Source organism: Lathyrus oleraceus, chromosome 4 (assembly GCF_024323335.1).
Source record: "Lathyrus oleraceus cultivar Zhongwan6 chromosome 4, CAAS_Psat_ZW6_1.0, whole genome shotgun sequence".
NCBI classification, from domain to species: domain Eukaryota; kingdom Viridiplantae; phylum Streptophyta; class Magnoliopsida; order Fabales; family Fabaceae; genus Lathyrus; species Lathyrus oleraceus.
In genome coordinates, this window is record NC_066582.1 from 327,542,926 (window position 1) to 327,564,480 (window position 21,555).

At 38.7% G+C, this 21,555-nt stretch overlaps 1 protein-coding gene and 1 long non-coding RNA gene across 2 annotated transcripts; one reads left to right on the top strand and one right to left on the bottom strand.

Moving 5' to 3' along the window:
* The first annotated feature begins 513 nt into the window (after positions 1-513).
* On the top strand, positions 514-1,927 carry LOC127075337 (uncharacterized). The gene is made up of 3 exons (XR_007786386.1): positions 514-764; positions 873-969; positions 1,633-1,927. It is a non-coding gene; the product is annotated as an uncharacterized LOC127075337 (long non-coding RNA).
* Positions 1,928-9,196: 7,269 nt separating this feature from the next.
* Positions 9,197-19,085, bottom strand: LOC127075336 (uncharacterized). The gene is made up of 2 exons (XM_051016825.1): positions 18,160-19,085; positions 9,197-14,733 (listed from the first exon to the last, which is right to left on the bottom strand). Exon 2 carries the CDS (start codon positions 12,425-12,427, stop codon positions 9,254-9,256), a length of 3,174 nt encoding a protein of 1,057 aa, XP_050872782.1. The 5' UTR covers positions 12,428-14,733; positions 18,160-19,085; the 3' UTR covers positions 9,197-9,253.
* Between the last annotated feature and the right edge of the window lie 2,470 nt (positions 19,086-21,555).

The following is a 21,555-nucleotide window of genomic DNA, read 5'->3' on the forward strand; positions in this document are numbered from 1 at the left end:
CATGCACATACACTCCACAAAAATAAACAATTATCTAAATTATAAGTGATATTAATAATAATATAATTAATTAATTAAATATTTAGTAGATTATTTGATTAAATAATAAGTAATTGAAAAATGATGATATAACCAAATAATCGCATATTTACCAATAAGTATTAATAATAATAATAATAATAACAATGTAATTGCATATTTACCATTAAGTATTAATAATAATAATTACAATATATAATTATATAATTTTGAAAGAAAGTAAATAAAATAAAATATTGTTTTTTGTTTGATAGCCATAAAATTCTAATGTATATATTTTATATGTATATAAATAAAAGAAAATTAGTGAATAAATAAAAAATAAAAGAAAATGGGCTAAACAAGGGGAGGCCTAAATCTGGGCGTTATTGAACAAAACGGGGGTTTAAATAGCAAAATGGTATTTGGGCCCATGCAGCAATTCCAAACACCATATAAAAACAGAAATTGAGAGAGAGAGCCTCATTTGCTCCTCTCATTCTCTCTCTTCACTTCTGAAATAAAGTTGCTCTGCAACTTCTTCTTCTTCTCCGTTACTCTCCTCACGGCCAAACCTGTCGGAGAAGACGGTGGCGGCCGGCCAACCGCGGCGGCGCCGCCCTCTTCTCCGGCGACTCTTCACCCCAAACCCAAACTTTAAAACACGAATCCCACTTGTTTTTGGCCGGAGATTTCAAATCCGGCCTCAGTTTTTTCAAAATCCGCTTCAATCAACCGGATCGGCGGTAAGAAAATAAGAGAAAAAAAAAAAAAACTTAAATCTGAATTCGTGATTCAACCTTCAATAGTCACAGTTTGAAGCAATTAATATAGGGGTTTTAATTGTTTTGCAGTAACGAACAAGAAGCGTATGGATTTAAAGCAAGGAAAGGAAAGAAGAATGACTACTTGCCCTGAGTTGCGTCCGGCGACGTGAGCTTTCCGTCGCTTGTAGAGATAAGTTTTTCTCCTCTTTTTAAATCTTTTTCGCCTTCTTCTATTCTTCCTTCTTCCTTTGGGTTTTGAATCCTGTTGTTGTTGCCTGGCTGTCTTGGTCTCTTTGAATGATTATGAGTTAAAATGTTTAAAATTATTTTTTGATCTCTTCCTGGATTCTCGAAAACATCTCTGTTTTGTTGTTTAGGGTTTGAGGTTAATTCTAAAAAACGTGTGTTGTGTTGTTTTGGATTTTTCCAGACTGTTCTTTGTTTTGGTTTGAGGTTAACAGAGAAAAATAATTTGATTGTTTTCTCTTGGATTTTTCAAAACGTTTCTTCTGTTTCTTTGGAGTTACTTTGGAGTTAACAGAAAAAAAATACTTTGACAATTTCTTCTGATTTCATCCAAAAACCCTGTCATTGTTAATTAATTTTATGGTTTATATACATGAATGTTGTGGTTCTGAGATAACTTGTTAAGTTATCCTTTTTCCAGATTTTGTGGGATAATTACCTTATGGACTTAAGGTTGTTGATGTGGATATTGCAAAGTATTTTTTTGTGTTTCCTTTGATTCACTGTGTAACCAATTAATCTGCTTACTTTATCATTTATTTTTCAGTTTTTTAAGTGCTTATTTGATAAGCTGTTTTTAAATTATGAATTGGTTTTGCAGGTTTGCATAAAGTGAATGGACATTGATTGAAAATTGGTTTGCTTTTGGATTTGGGGCCCCTGTAATTAGGGACTGAAATTGGGCGCTTGGGAATTTCAAGAAGCTTTTGGAAGAGTCTTTTGAAGAGTTGCTTCAAACTGCTGTATTTTACAGCTTATCTCCAACTTTTCAACCTAGTTGTAACAGAACTTTTGGGCATATTATACATTTTAATTTTAAAAAAAAAAAATTATTGTGATAATTATGTAAATACTTTGGATTATTATATAAACTTGGAATTAATTGGAACTTTGGATTATTTGGAATATTATTTGTGCAATTAGTCTATTTTTTTAATATGCAAATTTAATTTGAAACTTCCCTTTTTTTTTTTGGAGAACTATGTAACTATTTTTTTGGATTATCAGCAAGATATTTTTATAATTTTAATTTAAGCTTTTTTGTTATTTATGTGGATACTTTTATTATGTAACATTTGGATTAAATTTTAATTATGTGATTATTTTTTAAACTTTTCAAAATTTAACTCAATATTTATTTATGCTAATCAATTTCAATTTAAAAAAAAAAACAACAAATTTCCAACTTAAGTATAATGACTTAATTTTAAAAACAACATATTCCTATTTTAAGTATAATGACTTAATTTAAAAAAAAAAAAATTCTAATTTAAGTATAATGACTTAATTTTAAAACAAATTTCTAATTTAAGTATAATGACTTAATTTTAAAACAAATTTCTAATTTAAGTATATAATGACTTAATTTTAAAAACAAATTTCTATTTCAAATATAATGACTTAATTTTAAAAACAAATTTCTATTTCAAATACAAAAAATCTAAACATGGGACTTTTAATTAAAAAAACACAATTCTATTTTAAATATAAAAAAATCTAAATATGGGACTTTTGAAACAAAGAAATCTCATGGATTAAACCAAAATGGTCGGACAAAATTGGGGTATGACAGCTGCCCCTATTTAATTACCTCAAACCGGTAAGTGATAATGACAGTAGTCTTTACGTATTCACGGTGGGAGATAATTAAATACAAGAAGACCCAAATTTTGTCCCAGGCAATGAAAGGAAGAAATTGCGGTGAGAAATGGCAAAAGACACCATCCCACAGTAAAATGGAACAGTCAAGACTTTTTTAGGAGTCGTTAGAACAGTATCTTGGACGTCACAGTCGAGATACGTTAGCAATGGAGTGACATCCCTAGCTAAATCTCGAGAATTTTCCAGGATGCTAGAGCAGTATAAAGAAAATCTGGCATGAGACTCTTCATATTGATGAAGCAGCATCTCAACAGTAAAAGTGAGATTCTCCGTATCGAGTCGAAGCAGCATCTTATATGATAGAATTAAGATGTTCCAGCAAGGGAAAGATACCTTAATTGAATCTAAGACTCTCCGAGGATATTAGAGCAGTATCTCTAAAAAAATCTGAAATGAGACTCTTCATATTGATGAAGCAGTATCTCAAACAGTAAAAGTGAGATTCTCTGTATCGGGTCGAAACATCATCTTATATGATAGAATTAAGATGTTACAGCAAAGGAAAAATACCTTAATTGAATCTAAGACTCTCCGAGGATATTAGAGCAGTATCTCTAAAAAAAATCTGAAATGAGACTCTTCATATTGATGAAGCAGTATTTCAAACAGTAAAAGTGAGATTCTCTGTATCGGGTCGAAGCAGCATCTTATATGATAGAATTAAGATGTTACAGCAAAGGAAAAATACCTTAATTGAATCTAAGACTCTCCGAGGATATTAGAGCAGTATCTCTAAAACAATCTGAAATGAGACTCTTCATATTGATGAAGCAGTATTTCAAACAGTAAAAGTGAGATTCTCTGTATCGGGTCGAAGCAGCATCTTATATGATAGAATTAAGATGTTCCAGCAAAGGAAAAATACCTTAATTGAATCTAAGACTCTCCGAGGATATTAGAGCAGTATCTCTAAAAAAATCTGAAATGAGACTCTTCATATTGATGAAGCAGTATCTCAAACAGTAAAAGTGAGATTCTCTGTATCGGGTCGAAGCAGCATCTTATATGATAGAATTAAGATGTTCCAACAAAGGAAAAATACCTTAATTGAATCTAAGACTCTCCGAGGATATTAGAGCAGTATCTCAAAAAAAAACTGAAATGAGACTCTTCATATTGATGAAGCAGTATCTCAAATAGTAAAGATGAGATTCTCTGTATCGAGTCGAAGCAGCATCTTATATGATAAAATTAAGATATTCCGAACAAGGGAATGATACCTTAATTGAATCTAAGACTCTCCGAGGATACTAGAGCAGTATCTCTAGAAAACAAATGAGATTCCTCAAATTGATGAAGCAGTATCTCAAACAGAGAGATGAGATTCTTCAGATAAATGAAGCAGTATCTCGAATATTCGTCTGTTGGGGGAATTTTTTGAAAAGACTCCTTTTGAGGGAGATTCACTAGAAATGCTTTGCAGGGGAAAAATCTCATAAGAGACTTTTTAGGGTAACCTCTGCTTGGGGAGCAATGATTGTAAAGAAAAATGCTGGAAATATCATTTTTAATCATAAAGTTGAACAATGATTTGCTGAGAAATAATTCTACGAGCATATGCAGGGAAATAACTTCATTTGGAAATGAGGAATATCCAAGATATACACGAATGACCTTGGATCTTGTTATTTTATATTTGATTTTTGTATAATGTCCCACTTTAGGTGGGAATTCCATGCATGAGATGTATGCAAGTATGCAATTTTGTTGGGGATATTTGGCTGTAGGAATGCGAATGATTTTTTTTTTGTTGCTGAAATTCCCATTTTGTGGGAGTGTTATGCATGAGCATGTTGACGATTGATATGACTGTTTTTTTTTTTTAATTTCCTTGTTTGGCAAGAAATTATGCATGAAATGATGCTTGTGATGCATGAATGCAACTGGGTAATTAGATATGCCCTGGTTAGGATATTTCGCTTTGAGGTATGATGCCAGCGGTATGGATTTTTTATCATTGGGGTGATCAATGGAGATCAAGTTTTAATGCCCCTGCTTGATGGTTTTGGGAATATATTTGGGTTATTCCGAGTCATTGAAAGGTTCAGACTTTTCAACACGCGATACTCCGTCCATGATTTATCAATTTTCTGTTGGAGATGTGATGGAGCCTTGCCCCGGTCTGGCTATACCGTGAGTACATTTATGAGAGGTATGAATCAGTAGTTGAAAGGAACATAATTGTCTGTAATCAGTCTTGCACCTTTATGAAAGACAAGAGTGAGTCTTGAGGACTAAAGGATTCGTCCACTTACTGTTTCAAAAGTAATTTTACCACGTTATTCAAACATGCATTTTTTCTCCAATAGTTTTTAAAAGCGATGTTTATCAAAAATAAAAGGTTCTTTGCAAACAAACAGGTAAAAAAAATGATTTGGGCACACTTTGTTGAGAAAAATTCTCTTTTATTGATTTGACCCTTAAATGGGTGATTGTACATAAAGACGCAATCCCTTAATGAGGTAATTGCTGTGCATAGAAAACAAAATGGCAATGAGAATTGAGTTCTTATTGAGTTTCCACACTGCTATGATCCTTATGTCTCCGATAGCCCGAGCACTTTGCTTTTGAAAAGTGAGGTAGATCGATTCTTTGTCTTCGAGGGTATGTCAGATGTCTGTAAGTACAACTTTTTGCCTTGGAATTAATCCCTAACTTTTGCCTGGACCGCCCTTTCGGGTTTTCGATCCACCGGGATACCCATTTTTGCCTGAGTCGCCCTTTCGGGTTTTCAACTCAGCGGGTCAAATTCTTTTATTTTTATCCCTAATTTTGCCTGGATCGCCCTTTCGGGTTTTTGATCCACCGGGATAGCCATTTTTGCCTAAATCGCCTTTTCAGGTTTTCGATTTAGCGGCTTTTATTGTTCCACTTTTTTAGGCGAAGTACTTTTTAACAGCATCAGCGTTGGTGGGAAGCGGCAACTCATCACCGTCCATAGTTGCTAAAATTAGAGCGCCTCCGGAAAAGGCTCTAACCACCACAAATGGGCCTTCATAATTTGGTGTCCATTTCCCTCTAGAGTCTTTGTGAATGGGCAAGATTTTCTTCAGTACTAAATCTCCTTCTTGAAACACCCTGGGACGAACTTTTTTGTCGAATGCCTTTTTAAGACGCCTCTGATAGAGTTGACCGTGACCTAACGCTTTCAAGCGTTTCTCCTCAATAAGGTTAAGCTCGTCATACCTTGATTGAACCCATTCCGCCTCGTCTAGCTTAGCCTCCATCAGGACTCTCATCGAGGGGATCTCTACTTCTATAGGGAGAACTACTTCCATACCGTATACCAAGGAATAAGGAGTTGCCCCTGTTGAAGTTCGCACCGACGTGCGATAACCATGTAATGCGAAAGGTAACATCTCGTGCCAATCCTTGTACGTAATAACCATCTTTTGGATGATTTTCTTGATATTTTTATTTGCAGCCTCAACATCCCCATTCATCTTAGGTCGATAGGGTGATGAGTTGTGGTGCTCGATCTTGAATGTTGCACATAATTCATCCATGGTCTTGTTGTTGAGATTTGACCCATTATCAGTGATGATCTTGTTGGGAATACCATATCGGCATATGATATTATTTTTCAAGAAACGGGCGACCACATGCTTTGTGACATTTGCATAAGACGCGGCTTCCACCCATTTGGTAAAGTAATCTATGGCCACCAAGATAAATCTGTGTCCATTTGACGCTTTGGGTTCTATCATTCCAATCATGTCGATCCCCCACATAGAGAAAGGCCAAGGTGATGCTATGACATTCAGTGGGGTAGGCGGCACGTGTATTTTGTCAGCATAAATTTGGCACTTGTGGCATGTTCTGGTGTAATGATAACAATCAGTTTCCATTGTCAACCAGTAGTAACCTGCCCTTAGAATTTTCTTGGCCATGGCATGCCCATTGGCGTGTGTACCGAAAGAACCTTCGTGTATGTCCCTCATAAGTTGATCTGCTTCATGTTTGTCCACACACCTTAACAAAACCATGTCGTAGTTTTGCTTGTACAATACCTCTCCATTCAAGAGGAATTTTGATGCCAATCTCCGGAGGGTCCTTTTGTCAAGACTGGAAGCCTCTGCCGGATATTCCTGCTTCTCTAGATACTGTTTGATATCAAAGAACCAAGGTTTACCATCTGGCTCTTCTGCTGTCGTCAGGCAATGAGCAGGTTCATCGAAACGCCTAATTTCAATATGAGGCTGATGGTTGGGCCATATCAATTTGTACATGGAGGCCAGAGTTGCTAAGGCATCTGCCATCTGATTCTCTTCTCGAGGAATATGAGAGAAAGTGATTTCGTCAAACTTGGGGATTAGCTTCAACACATAATCCCGGTATGGAATTAGGTTAGCATGTCTTGTTTCCCAATCGCCTCTGATCTGATGTATGACTAGAGCGGAGTCCCCGAATACTTCTAGTATCTTGATCTTCAACTCAATAGCTTCTTCCAACCCTAGTATGCAAGCTTCATACTCGGCCATGTTATTTGTGCAGGTAAAACAGAGCTTTGCGGTGAATGGTAGATGGAAATTCTTGGGAGACATCAAAACTGCCCCAATTCCATGGCCTATTGCATTTGAGGCACCATCAAACATGAGCGTCCAGCCTGCTCTTGGCTCGAGGCTTTCCTCTAGTTCGGAGTCTTCAACATCCTTAACAGCCATGATGTCTTCGTCTGGAAAGTCAAATTTCAACGATTGGTAATCCTCCAGTGGTTGGTGAGCAAGATGGTCTGCTAGTATGCTTCCCTTGATCGCTTTTTGTGCAACATATTGGATATCATATTCTGACAACAACATCTGCCATCGAGCAATCCTACCAGTGAGAGCTGGTTTTTCGAATATGTACTTGATGGGATCCATTTTAGATACCAGCCAAGTTGTGTGAGTTAGCATGTACTGCCTGAGACGCTTAGCAGCCCATGCGAGTGCGCAACAAGTCTTCTCGAGTAATGAATATCTGGTCTCACAATCATTAAATTTCTTGCTCAGATAGTAGATGGCATGCTCTTTTCTACCAGTCTCATCTTGTTGTCCCAATACACAACCCATGGATTCATCGAGCACGGTTAGATACATGATGAGAGGTCTTCCTTCAACAGGGGGTATTAGAATCGGTGGCTCTTGCAAGTATTCCTTGATTTTATCAAAGGCTATCTGACAATCCTCATTCCACTCCACACCTTGATTCTTCCTCAGAAGCTTGAATATTGGTTTGCATGTTGCAGTGAGGTGAGAAATAAACCTGGCGATGTAATTTAGTCTCCCTAAGAAACCACGAACCTCCTTCTCAGTCTTTGGTGCAGGCATGTTCTGAATGGCTCGAACCTTGTCAGGATCTACTTTAATTCCCTTTTGGCTCACAATAAAGCCTAAAAGCTTTCCAGATCGAACCCCAAATGTGCATTTATTAGGATTAAGTCTCAACCTAAACTTCCTCAAACGTGTGAATAGTTTCTCCAGGTTGGTGATGTGCTCCTCTTCTGTCTGGGATTTGGCAATCATGTCATCGACATACACCTCGATCTCTTCATGAATCATGTCATGAAAGAGAGTCACCATGGCACGTTGGTATGTTGCCCCAGCGTTTTTTAAACCAAACGGCATTACTTTGTAACAAAAGATGCCCCAAGGAGTAATGAATGTGGTCTTCTCCATGTCTTCGGGATCCATCTTAATTTGGTTGTATCCTGAGAAACCGTCCATGAAAGAAAACACGGAGAACTGAGCTGTGTTATCCACTAATACATCAATATGAGGTAATGGGAAATCGTCTTTGGGACTAGCTCGGTTTAAGTCTCGGTAGTCTACGCACATGCGGACTTTTCCATCTTTCTTCGGCACCGGTACAATGTTGGCAACCCATTGTGGGTATTTAGCGACTTCCAGGAAACCAGCGTCAAACTGCTTTCTCACCTCTTCTCTGATCTTGAGAGCCATATCAGGTCGTGTCCTTCTTAGCTTTTGTTTGACAGCAGGGCATTCTTCTTTAAGGGGAAGCTTGTGGGTCACAATGTCAGTGTCTAATCCGGGCATGTCTTGGTATGACCAAGCAAACACGTCGTCATATTCGTGGAGGAGCTCTATCAGTCTTGTCTTTACTGTATCTTGAAGCGTTGCGCCTACCCTTACTTCTCTCTTATCTTCTTCTGTCCCCAGATTGATAACTTCAACGTCTTCCTGGTGTGGTTGAATAACCTTTTCTTCTTGTCTGAGTAATCTGGCCAACTCTTCAGGGAGTTCGCAATCTTCTCCCACTTCGTCTTCAGCTTGGTAGATTGGACAATCAAAGTCATACTGGACCATAGCAGTGTCGTTATCAATAGTCTCGGTGGTGTTTCTGCATGTTATGATTTATGCAGTTTATTTAGAAAGTGCGTGCATAAAAAAAAATTGATTGCCATTTTCGTAATTAGATCGAAACGAAAGAAAAGGAACAAAAATTTGAATGCAAAACGTCATTTCATTAATGATAAAAACTCTTGAAAAAGATAAAGGAGGCCCTACAACATGCCACTGTGCCTTGGGCAGAGCACAGGGTTTTGTCTAAAAATGATAAAATTACTTTTGAAATATTTGGGGAACTTCCACAGCCTTCCAGTTTGTTAGTTCTTCATTAGGTGCGGCTTGACGCATCCAGCTGGACTCCCCCTCCTTGCGGTCTTCTTCACTGATCATTGCCACCTGCTTGCCAAAGATGTGGCCAGCGCTGGTGAATGTTTTCTCCACAGAAGGAATCTTCTCTTTGTGAGATTGGTTACCAACTTTGTATGATGATGGGTCATACCCTAAGCCGAACTTGTCTCGTTTCTCTTTCAATTCCACCACTTTGCCCCAGTCTTGTGCATCTTCACTTTCCATAACGGCTTTAGCTCCTTGCCATGAGGCCATGGAAGGTCCGGATTTTGGGACTTCCAAGGTCTGTTGAACGGCCATCATGTTTACCACTTCCAGGGATTGGAATGGTGTCTCAGTGATTTCGCCATCCACCTCGATATACCGAAAAGATGTTAAGTGACTGACCAAGATATCTTCTTCTCCTCCAACCACAATCATTTTGTCATTTGTGATGAATTTTAGTTTTTGATGCAGAGTGGAGGTGACAGCACCTGCAGAGTGAATCCAGGGTCTCCCGAGTAAGCAACTATAGCCAGGATGTATATCCATGACCTGGAACGTAATATTAAAAATTGTTGCACCGATCTTGGTTGGTAAGTCAACCTCTCCTATCACTGCTCGCCTTGAGCCATCAAATGCTTTTACGATTAGGGTGCTGGGCTTCATCCTTATTCCTTCCACTGGCAGTTTTATCAAAGTTGTCTTTGGCATGACGTTCAATGAGGAACCTGTGTCTACCAACACCCTTGACAGTATAGTATCCATGCATTTCAAAGAGATGTGGAGAGCCTTGTTATGGTTCTTTCCTTCAATCGGTAGTTCGTCATCATTAAAACCCAAGAAATTTCCAGTAGTCACACAAGCTATTACGTCATCAAACTGTTCTACTGTTATGTCCTTGGTGATATGAGCGGCGCTCAATACCTTCAACAGTGAATTCCTGTGTGCTTCTGAGTTGAGGAGGAGAGATAACATGGAAATTTTGGAGGGTGTTTGGTTTAGCTGGTCCACCACCTTGTAATCGCTTTTCTTGATTATTTTCAAAAACTCCTCAGCCTCCTCATGAGTGACACCAGCTTTAGGAGACAGGTGCATGTCTTGCATCCCCTGATTAGGAATGGGGATAACAGCCTCCTTCCCTTTAGCTCTCTCAGAAGTATCAACAGTTCTTGGTGCGAACACTCGGCCGCTGCGCGTCATTCCTGCTGGGCCCACAATTGAAGTGACATTTGGTTCATTAATCATTAAAGGTTTATCTTCCTGCCCCTGCTTAAAAGCTCTGGGCTGATATATCCATGGGACTGCCTTCTCATCTTTATATTCGAAAGGTGCTGGGAACTCTATCACCAACGTATTTATAGGTATTTCTACTCTGACCTCATCATAGGGGATATCTACCACGACTATCTCTTCCTGGCGCTTGCTCTTGACATGGTAAGTTATCTGTAACTCGCCTCGATCCAGCATTCGTTGTATAAAACTCCTCAACTCTTCATTATTCTCTTCCTCAACCATCTCTTCCAGGATCAAACCACTTTTCAGCAATTGTGCTCCTATCATGGTGATAGGGGTTTGAATCTCTTCGACCTTACGGATCAGTTTGCCTCCATCACTCTCCTCAATGGCACTGACGGAAGCATCCTTATGCGTTGGCATAGGGTTGGTATTCATGTTCGGGCGTCTTGGAGTGAAAGAAACGACCTTGGCTTCGATCAAGTCTTGTACTCGATTCTGACCAGGCGCTCCCATGTGAAATTCACAATGGGCATTAGCGTCGTATCCAGGTGGATATGGAAAAACAACTGGTTTTAACTCCCTCAATGTTAGAAGTCCCTCCTTCTGCAGATATGGGAATATCTGACTATAAGGTACTGGTAGAGGATCAAGTTGTCTTCTTGGAGGTCTTGGCTTGAACTGTCTTGGTGGTGCGGTATTTTGTTGATGATGATGTTGTTGATGTTGTGGTTGATACATTTGTTGTTGTTGCGTCGGCTGCTGATAGGGTATAGGTACCACGGCGGCGACTTGACCATATGAAGCTTGTTGCTTCCCTTTGTAGTTCCTGGATATGGCATTTGTTTCACCTTCTCTTTTCTTTGGGAATCCTCCAGAATATTTCTTTGGTGCGCTAGATGTTGTCACTGCTCCAGGAATTTTTCCATCTCTCAACCCCTTCTCTATGCGGTCTCCAATCGTGACGAGATGTGCGAAGTCAGATGCGGCACTGCTCACTAATCGATCAAAGAAAGGGTCCTTCAAGGTGTCCACAAATATACCGGTCATTTCCTTCTCAGACAATGGTGGCTCTACCTGAGCAGCCAACTCTCTCCACCGCTGGGCATATTCTTTGAATGACTCACTCTCCTTCATAGCCATCCCCTGCAACTGCATTCGGTCGGGTGCCATATCTAAGTTGTATTTGTACTGACGGAGAAATGCGTCAGCCAAATCCTCCCAACTTTGAATTCGGCCCTGTTCTAAACTCATATACCATCTCAGAGATGCTCCACTCAAACTGTCTTGGAAACAGTGTACGAGTAGTTTGTCATTTTCGGTATGAGCAGCCATTTTCCTGAAATACATCACCAAGTGACTTCTTGGACAAGTTTGTCCTTTGTATTTCTCGAAATCAGGGGTTTTAAATTTAGCTGAGATGACTAAATTCGATACCAAACGCATGTTCATGGCAGAAGCACCGAAGATGTTGTTTCCTTCTATGGCTTTGATTTTCGTTTCCAGGGCACGAAGCCTATCTGCAGCAGGATCTGAAAGTATCTTGGGCTTTGGTTGATCGGGCATGTAGAATGCATCATACTGGTCATCTCCAATTTCGGATCCATGATGAGTAGACGTATCAGAAGGTTCTGCACGGTCTCCATCTCCTTTGACTCCTACTGGTATCTGAACCAATCTCTTCTTGGTGGGGATGTAGCCTTCGTCTTGGGGATTCGGACCTGGCGTGCCATCATTCCTTTTTTCCCTGGCTTCTTCCTCTTCGCTCCTCTCTCTCTGAGCGATTGCAAGCATCGTCTCCAACAGCTGATCCATCTTCTCCTGGATCGTATTGATGTCTGTCCTCATGGTAACCTGGTTGGCCTCCACTTGTTCTAATGTCATCTTGTATTGGCTTCGCGTCTCGTATCGGTGTTGATTAGTCAGTGTGGCTGGATAAGGGGTAAAAAGGTTGGGTAAGTTTTGATTTTCATGAAGTGTGATGCATAATGAAGATGCGAATGTTATGCATATTTTATTTCCAGGGATTCATTCGAGTTTCATTAGTCGTTAGTAATTCGAAGAAACAAAGAAAATATTTATAATAGCAGTAATGGAGTAAATTTTTTTTTTTTTTTTTTTACGTCATTCATTCCAATACATAACATAGAGGTCCAAAAAGGTCATAATTCAAAAGTACATTTGTTAAAGAAACAAAATACAAGACATAAGCAAATTAAACAGCTGGCTTTCTGGCCTGAAGCTCTTCATTGAATCTCTTCAACAACCCTTTGCAGAGCATAACGAAATTGATTATGGCTGGAGGAGTGCTATCTTCTTTCAACTCTTCGACTGCGTCTCTCAACCTCCATGGCAACTCTTCAGCTGCCCAATTACAGAATCCTACTAGCCCATCGAGTTTTGCACGAAACTTATCCCTGTCCCCTTGTAAGAAGTCTATGGTCTTCTTAAAGGATTCATAATCTTCAATCACATAGTCTCGCTCTTTTAACCATATGGAGCTGTCCTGACGTAATGACTCTAGCTGGTTCTTCCAATAGCTTACAGACTCCCTGGCATCTCTTACTTCTCGACACTTTTCCTCCCATACCATGGGTGACACCCTAGAAGCTTCAGTGGCTATTTTCTTGAGTCGGCGCTCCTGATCTACTTCTGCTTTTGCCTGACGAACAGAATTGGTTAGTTCTTTTATCTGAGCCCCAAGTGTATCCCTTATCGTCTTGTTCTCCTTTGTGGCTAGATGCCACCAATGCTTATTGTCTTGACATTCTTTCTGAGTTTGTCGTAGTTGACCCTTAAGAGTATCCAAACAATGATCAGCCTGTTCTAATCCCACTTTGATCTTCTTTCTCTTATGCTCCTCCTTGTTGAACTTTTCCACGTGGGCTTGAAGTTGCGCTTCTTTTCTCTCAAGCTCCCACTTCATATTATTTTTCTCATTGACGGTTTGTTGGAGTTTTGTCTGAAGCTCTTCATTCTCTTTTTCTAGCTTTGCCATGGTGGCCTTGAGTTCCTCCATCTCTTCAATAGGGACATGGGTGAGCTTAGGTTCAGGAAGAGGTATAGGTGTCCGAATGACGAATGGCATTTTAATTATCTGCACCCTTTCCTTCACCCACTGAAAATATGGTTCTTTTGTAATCCCATTTGCTCTCCCTAACTCAGCTTTTCCTTTTCGATTGACATTTTTCCAAGCGTCTTTGATTTGCTGGAATAAGCTAGGATTCTCAGCCCCAAAGTCAAGTAACAAGAAAGCTTCCAAAGAATTTGCCTCTGGAGGGCCTTCCATTGGGTAACCGAGTTGTCTGAGTGATAAAACTGGATTAGCATTCACACATCCTTGAGTTCCAATGAGCGGTAGATTTGGGAAATCTCCACAACTGAATATGATGTCTGCGTTAATATATTCTTTGGAGTACCAAGAGAGATCTTCAGATCGGAGTGATCCCAATCTCTGAGGCCAACTAATATCTGTCTGTTCAACCCAAGCACCTGGAAGATGTTCTAGAAACCATTGATACAATAAAGGAGCACAACAAGCAATCAACCCCTTCTTCTTAGTATACCTATGACTTATGTGATAATAGACATCGGCTAACAAAGTGGGTACTGGGTTCCTAGTAAGGAAGACACAAATGGCAGTCATGTCTATAAAACCATCCATATTAGGGAACAGGACGATGCCATAGATATCCAATGCAATAGCAGAGTAACAAGCATCCCAACTTTCTGCCTTCAACAGGGTATGAGCTCTTTCCAAAAGAAAACTTAGTGAAAACCCTTTGGTACTTCCTTTGGTCTCTAAATTGTCTTTTGCTTCCTTTTCATCCATGTGAAGGGCACTAGCAATGATCTCGAGGGGCAAAGATTCATCTGTCCCTACAAATAGTGGCTTGTCCTTCATAGGGATCCTAATAAGACGCTCGAATTCTTCCAACGTTGGTGCTAGCTGGAAGTCTTGGAATGTGAAGCATCTTAAAGGTAAGTCATAAAATTGGGCTAAAGTGATCAAGGCTGTATGGTCCACTTGTTGATTGAGGATGCTGAGCAAATTGCCATAGTTCTTTCCAAAGTTGATTCTGTATACAGGGTGCATCTGAGAGATCAGGCTACGTAAGCTCCTTAGATCGGGATCTTTGAACTTGAATGAGTAAATGTTCCTTTTGCTTGATTCCATGTTTCTTGAATTCCTGCAACTCATGATACTCAGATTCCTTGGAAATAAAATAATATGAATGTTATGCTATGAATGATGTTATGTGTGTCACATGTAGGTTGATATACAGGTCATGAGAGCGGGTATTCTTGGTTTCTAAACAAAACCCTTTTGGTAGAATGCTAAAGGTAAGAGGTTCCCAAAGTCATCAATCAATGTTTAAGAAAGTTATTGTCATGATGAAAACTCATCCGCTAATAACATCCCTAAACAAAGTCTCGTTTGGGTGAGGCCTTCGTATAGTCCCAAAGAGGAAGACTCCTAGCGGGTCCATACTACACAACTCTCGAGTCCAAGGTTCTAATAAGGTTCTCAGAGTCATAGATCGAGGTTGGGAATACCACTGTAAGGTAGTAATACGCCCAAGGGATCTCATCTGATTGGGGCTTTCGTATTACCCTAATAAGTCTGAGACTTTTCAGGTAAATACTACATAACCACCGGATATAATGGGTTAAAAGGTCCCTAGAGTCATTGATCCAACTTGAGAATACTACCGCCGTGATGAAAACTCGTCGGGCAATAATATTTCAAGAGAATCTCCTCTAGGCGGGGTCTTCGTTTCTTCCCAACAAGGAAGACTCCTTGTGGGCGCCCACTACGCAACCACCAACTTAATCTTATGGTTTTTCTTAGACTCGGGTGGAGAGCCTATCTCACAAAGTATCATCAACCAGAGCACCCCCAATAAGACATAGTCAACAAATCACAATATAATAATTATGACAGAATAATAATAGCATAGTAGAAAAATAACAGACAAACAAACAAGATTAACACACAATACAGAAACTGAACTAAATTAGGCTTCACTCTCTTTTGCTTGGAGCTAATCCCCAGCAGAGTCGCCATCTGTCGCATCTCGAAAAATACGATTCCTCGCGATGGTCGCGGAAAAAAATTATGTTCGAACAGAGTCGCCACCGAACTTTATTTATCCCAATGAAGGAATAGGAAAATATCGATAAAACCTTTAGGAAATGGAATAATGGTCATCGCAACCATATTCGGGTTCGGGAGTGGATTACGTAAGGGGAAGGTATTAGCACCCCTTACGTTCGTTGTATACTCAACGGGAACCTTTTAGTTCTAACGTGCGTTTCGTGTGTTAATTTATATCTGTTTGTTATCTTTAGGTTATAAAATTATTAAAAATAGAAATGGGTGAGAACCTCAGGAAGGAGAAAGGGGAGGTTTTTTATTAGTGTGCTCGCGAAGATACAGCAATCTCCTGCCTACGTATCCTTATGGTGCAATAAGGAAATCAGAGCATTCGTAGTTCGGGGAACTACGGTTGGTTGGTGTCTTTTAATGACCGACTGTTTAGATCGCATCCTAAAGGCTAAACGTTGGCTTGTCTACTCTCGGCGGAGGCCTAAGCATTAGTTTGTTGTGCGCAATAGAAAGGATTAAATAGTGTTCTTTTTGAATTTAGTTTTGGTCACACGAGGGTGACAAATTGGATTAATATGTTGGATGTTTTGGTTGGTTAAGATGTTTTTGGTTGGATGACGATTACTCGGATAGTCGAGTAAGACAACTCGTATCCTAACAATCGGGAAAGAGAATAGAAAATAAGGTTGTATATGGTTGATGTATTTTTAGGATAAACGACAAGTGCTCGAATGACTGAGTAAGACAACTCATATCCAAGCATTTGAGAAGAGGAGTTGAAAGCTCAAAACCATCTCCTTTTTCGTATAGTTTGTTACGAAAATAATTTGATTAAGTTGTACGTTTATGGAAAAATGACAATTGCTCGACTGACCGAGTAAGAGAACTCGTATTCAAACAATTGAGGAGAGAAGTTGAAAACTCAAAGTCATCTCCCTTTTCATTTAGTTTATTATGAAAGTGATTTGACTTACGGTATGAGTTAGCAAAGAAATGACAATAGTTTGACTGACCGAGTAAGAGAACTCGTATTCAAATAATTGAGGAGAGAAGTTGAAAACTCAAAGTCATCTCCCTTTTCATTTCTTATTGTAAAATGATTTGATTTGTTTGTGCTTAGGTGGATAGAAATGACGACTATTTGACTAACCGAGTAAGAGAACTCGTATTCAAATAATCGAGGAGAGGAATTGAAAACTCAAAGCCATCCCCCTTTTCATTTCCAAATGATATGGTGTTGTGATTAGACATTTTAATTTAATTTTAAAAAATACTCGATGTTGGATCGAGGTTTGAATTTGTGTTTTTTTTGAATAAGTCGAATTTCATTTGGTGAATCAATCATCTACCCGATTAATTAATAACCGAATAGGTCTCATTGTAAGAAAGCCCAAGAGTAAGCTATGTGAGGTTGACAGCGATGCTAAAAGCAATCGGCTTACAAAAGTTGTTGAAAATGGGTTATGTTTTTGTTTGATAATTCTTAGAAGGACGACGAAAGTCCGAGCAATATGGCGCACACCAATCGTTCGATTATTCGAGGAATGGTGAGGCGAGCGCCTCTCATTCCCTTTTCATCCACTATTAAATTAAAAAAAAGATATTGAATTAAGAGAGAAAAAATAAATAAAAAATAAATAAATATGGTTCTTAATCTTTCAAATGATAAATATACATCTCATATACATTCACTAACTTTAACTAGAATCTACACATATATTCATGATGGAAGAATAAGTTAAAGCATAAAGGGATCATCTTGAATTAAAATCTAACATAAATATTAGTAAAAGTTTAATTCAAAATGAAAAAGAATAACATGCAAGATATGCCTTGTTTAATTTAATAGTAAAAGTTACATGCTAGGATTGGCACATAGTAAGTTTTAATTTAAAGTGAGAAAAGAATAACATGCAGCTTGTGTACCACTATTATCACACCATTCCATCATCATTTAAAGGTGGGACCAAACATGGCCTTACGAATTACACGCACACTCCGATTATCCATCATTTCACACAATACTCTGCAATTACTACACCTTCACATGAACTAACAATTTTTTTTGCAAGGAAAATCCACAAATGGCATCATGAAATCTCATTGAAGACTATCATGCATTAAACTAATACATATTAATACTAACAAAAATCACTGGAACACAATATTAAATTAATAAAAAAGGATAATGAAGTATTTCATAACAGCAACTCATATTTGCATAACAAAACCAAAATCACAGTAGACCAAAACATGTATTTCAATGGTAATAACACAATCCAATAACAAGGAAAAGAAACTTCCTCTCTTAATATTTCAAAGAATACAGACTAAACTCATGTTTCCTTCATCAAATTTTTAAATTAAAAATAAATAAGAAATAAAAACTACTAATCACAACAATAGCTCAAGCATAATTCACAGGAAACCCAACATGAATGAAATGTAATCGAATCGAAATAAAAGAACGTCAAAGTGACAACAAAGCGATCGATTCAAACATTACCGAAATTGAGACGCTTCAATGCTTATTATTATGGCTAGGGACGAGATCGTGCTTTAGGCCATTGCGCTCGTCTTTCTCGACCGCACCGTGGGGTAAACGACATCAATTGAATCCAACACAGACGCGACGCTTCAACTTCATCGTATCGACATCCCCGATGTTTTGACCTGTCAAATAGAAAAAGCTTGCAACCAAAATAGAACACACAGTTCAAGAGCCAACATTGAAAGCACACGCGATAGAAGTGAATGTCACTTAGCTCATTTGTTATTATGTTGTCGGGTTCGTGTCGCGAAATGTTAAGCTTTTGCTAGCTCGTGCGTCGAGATCACTGATGCTACAAGTTATGGTTGTGTTGATGCGAGATTCGGTGGTTCCAATTGGGTTGGCCGGCGATGTGTTGGGTTGTCACGGAAAGTCGCGTGTTTGGTTGTCGGCGTGAGGGATGATGGTTTTGAGTTGGTTTTCGGTTGTTTTGTTAGATGGTGAAGACGTTATGGAGGTGGCTCGTGGATGTTGGAGCGGCGAGTTTGTGGAAGACGGTGGTTGGAATTTATACATTACGGTGGTTGGCGCGGTGTGTGTGTCGTTGTCGGAGTACGGCTGGAGCGATGGATTCACGGCGTGGTGGTGTTCAGTTGAAGGAGGAAATGGAAGGAGAATAGTCGGCTGGATTTTGAGAGAAAGATGGAGGTGGTTTTGGTGTGTAGTGAGGAAGAAGAATGTGAGGTGAATGAGAGAAATCTTCAGCCAGGTTGTGATTATGGAGAAGAAGAACATTGCGGTTTGGTGAGTGAGAGAGGGTATTGAGTGAGAGACATCTTCTCTTTTTTGATTGTGAGGAATTCTCCTCTTTTAATAATGAGTGGGTCTGAGTGTAATGAGAGAGTGAGGAGGTGTGTGGCCAGCTCATGAGAGAGTGCCGTTGGAGAGAGACGTTGAGTGTCCAATTCAAATTATTTCTTTTTTTTCATTTTGTAATGTGAAAGACAGCTGTCCATGGAATCCAATGTATTCAATATATATTTATTTTTTCAAATAATTATTATGGATTTAAGAAAATAAAATCATAAAAGAAAATTCTAACTAATATTTGATTCTAATCACTTTAGCCAAATAACTAACCAAAAAAAATATTGACCAATTAGAAATAGAAACTGAGTATAAATTAGTTCGGAAAATTAAATCGATCACACTAAAATTGTCAGCACAAAACAAACTTATTAAAAAATACAGCGTTTCTTCAAATTCTGAAATAAATTCGCACCGGTTAAAAGGCTCAGGCGGGTCAAAATGCAATTGAAAATGTCGTTTGAAAAATACAACGAGCACACCAGTTTAAACTACACGAACCGTAGAATAATAATACTGGCGTCCGTGATTTTAATTTTTGAAACTTTTTTACCCGCTGATTTTGCAAATTCTTGAGGAACAAATTAACCGATTTGTCTGTATTCTCAATAAATTTATCTTGACTGATATTCTAGGTATTATTAATGATGAAATGCATGTTATGCGGTACATATGATGTAAACTGAAAATTAAATCGAATTTATGAAAATTTAAATATGGCCGGACAAAATTGGGGTATGACAGGTTAGGATGAACATCTCAAGGATAGACTCTGCGAGGAAAAGATAAGAATTACATCTATCAGTTACTTGATAGAATACCGAAGGAGAGAATATCCGTTACTGGTTAAAGTGAACATATCAAGGATAAACTCTACAAGGGGAAAGAAAGGCAGGATTTACAACGACCGACTACTGGGTAGAAGACCGCAAAGAGAAGGAAATCCGTCATCGGTTAGGATGAACATATCAAGGATTAATCCTCTGGGGAACAAAATAGGGATTACAACTACCTTTTTACTAGGTAGAATACCAAAGATGAGAGTACCCGTCATCGGTTAGGATGAACATATCAAGGATAAACTCACAACAGGGGAAGAAAATATATGTCATCGATTAGGATGAACATATCAAGGATATACTTACTGGGGAAACATAAAATGAATCCGCTGGGGACTCCACTGGGGAGAAAACAGGGGTACTTTTTCCGGGTATTGGGCAAGAAGTAACAAGCTGCAAATTGAGAAATATTACCAGTTACTGGATAATAAACTCTCAGGGGACCCAAAGCATCTATCTAGGTAAGATCTAGAGAGAAACGGTCAATCAAGACTCAACCCAATGAGGATATAACTCAAGGGGAATGGTTCCATCCAGATAAACAACTTGGGAGGAAACTGAAATAATAATCATCCATGAGGAAATAACTCAGCGGGGAAAGGAGAAAGGTTAAAATCTTTCTGCTTAGGGGGATGACACTCTATATTTGAGGGAGGATCGACACCAACCTCGTATGGGGACAAAGTACCGCTATAATAGAGAATAAGAATCACAAGAATGAACCAATAAGTGTGATGATGCAACCATGAAATTATACGAGTGTATATGTATATGTATATGTATATGTATATGTATATGTATATGTATATATGATGATTATGCTGACAAAACGATCGCAAAGGATACAAGGGTGTCGCAGAATTGAATCATCGATACAATTCTCGGCCAATCCACAAAAGAGGGAAACAACTGCTGGAGAAAAGTGAAATCAATATCCCGAAGGCTCAACCCTAGCATGGGAAACAAAGGAGATATGCTGAGGAAAAACCACTATCCCGTCTGCAGGGAATTTCAAGTCAACACCATATTAAATGGGGGACAACCATGCAGAGGATAAACATAAATAGCTGCTCAGAACCCCAGAGAAAACTCTTACTGGGAGTGAATCTGATGGTGACTAGTGAGGAAACCAAAGTTATGCCAAAATTATGCAAACTGCCTTAACGAAATTTCCGCACTCAGTTGGGAACTCAACTAGGGAATAAACGCTCCGCAGAGTGCTGCACAATGCTGTCGGGGATAAAAGAGAAATTGCGCCTACTGCTTGGGGAGAACCAATACTGCTCCACACTTAAGGCTTACTACTTTCGAACCACTATTGATATTCCTTTTAAATGAGATCGATTGTTCGAGATTACTACTTTTAAATGTTTTAAGAAAACATGTTTTGATTAAAACTTTAATTTTCAAAAATGATCATAATAAAATTTAAAACTATTTGGATGAAATAAATAAGAGTAGAAACAATTGGATAAAAGCTCAACTTTATTTAATAAAATGGTAGTCTGTAAATGACAAGACTCCATAGATCTTTACAAAGTTAAAAATAGTAATTTACATGGAAAAGAGTTACATTGAATACAAATGACCACTAATCCTTCCACCAACTCTTGATGTCCATTGTGCTCTTGGTAGCTACTGGGGAATGATGAATCACCGTCGACCGTTATGCTCAACAAACTCTCCAAGTCTGAAGATCAGCAGG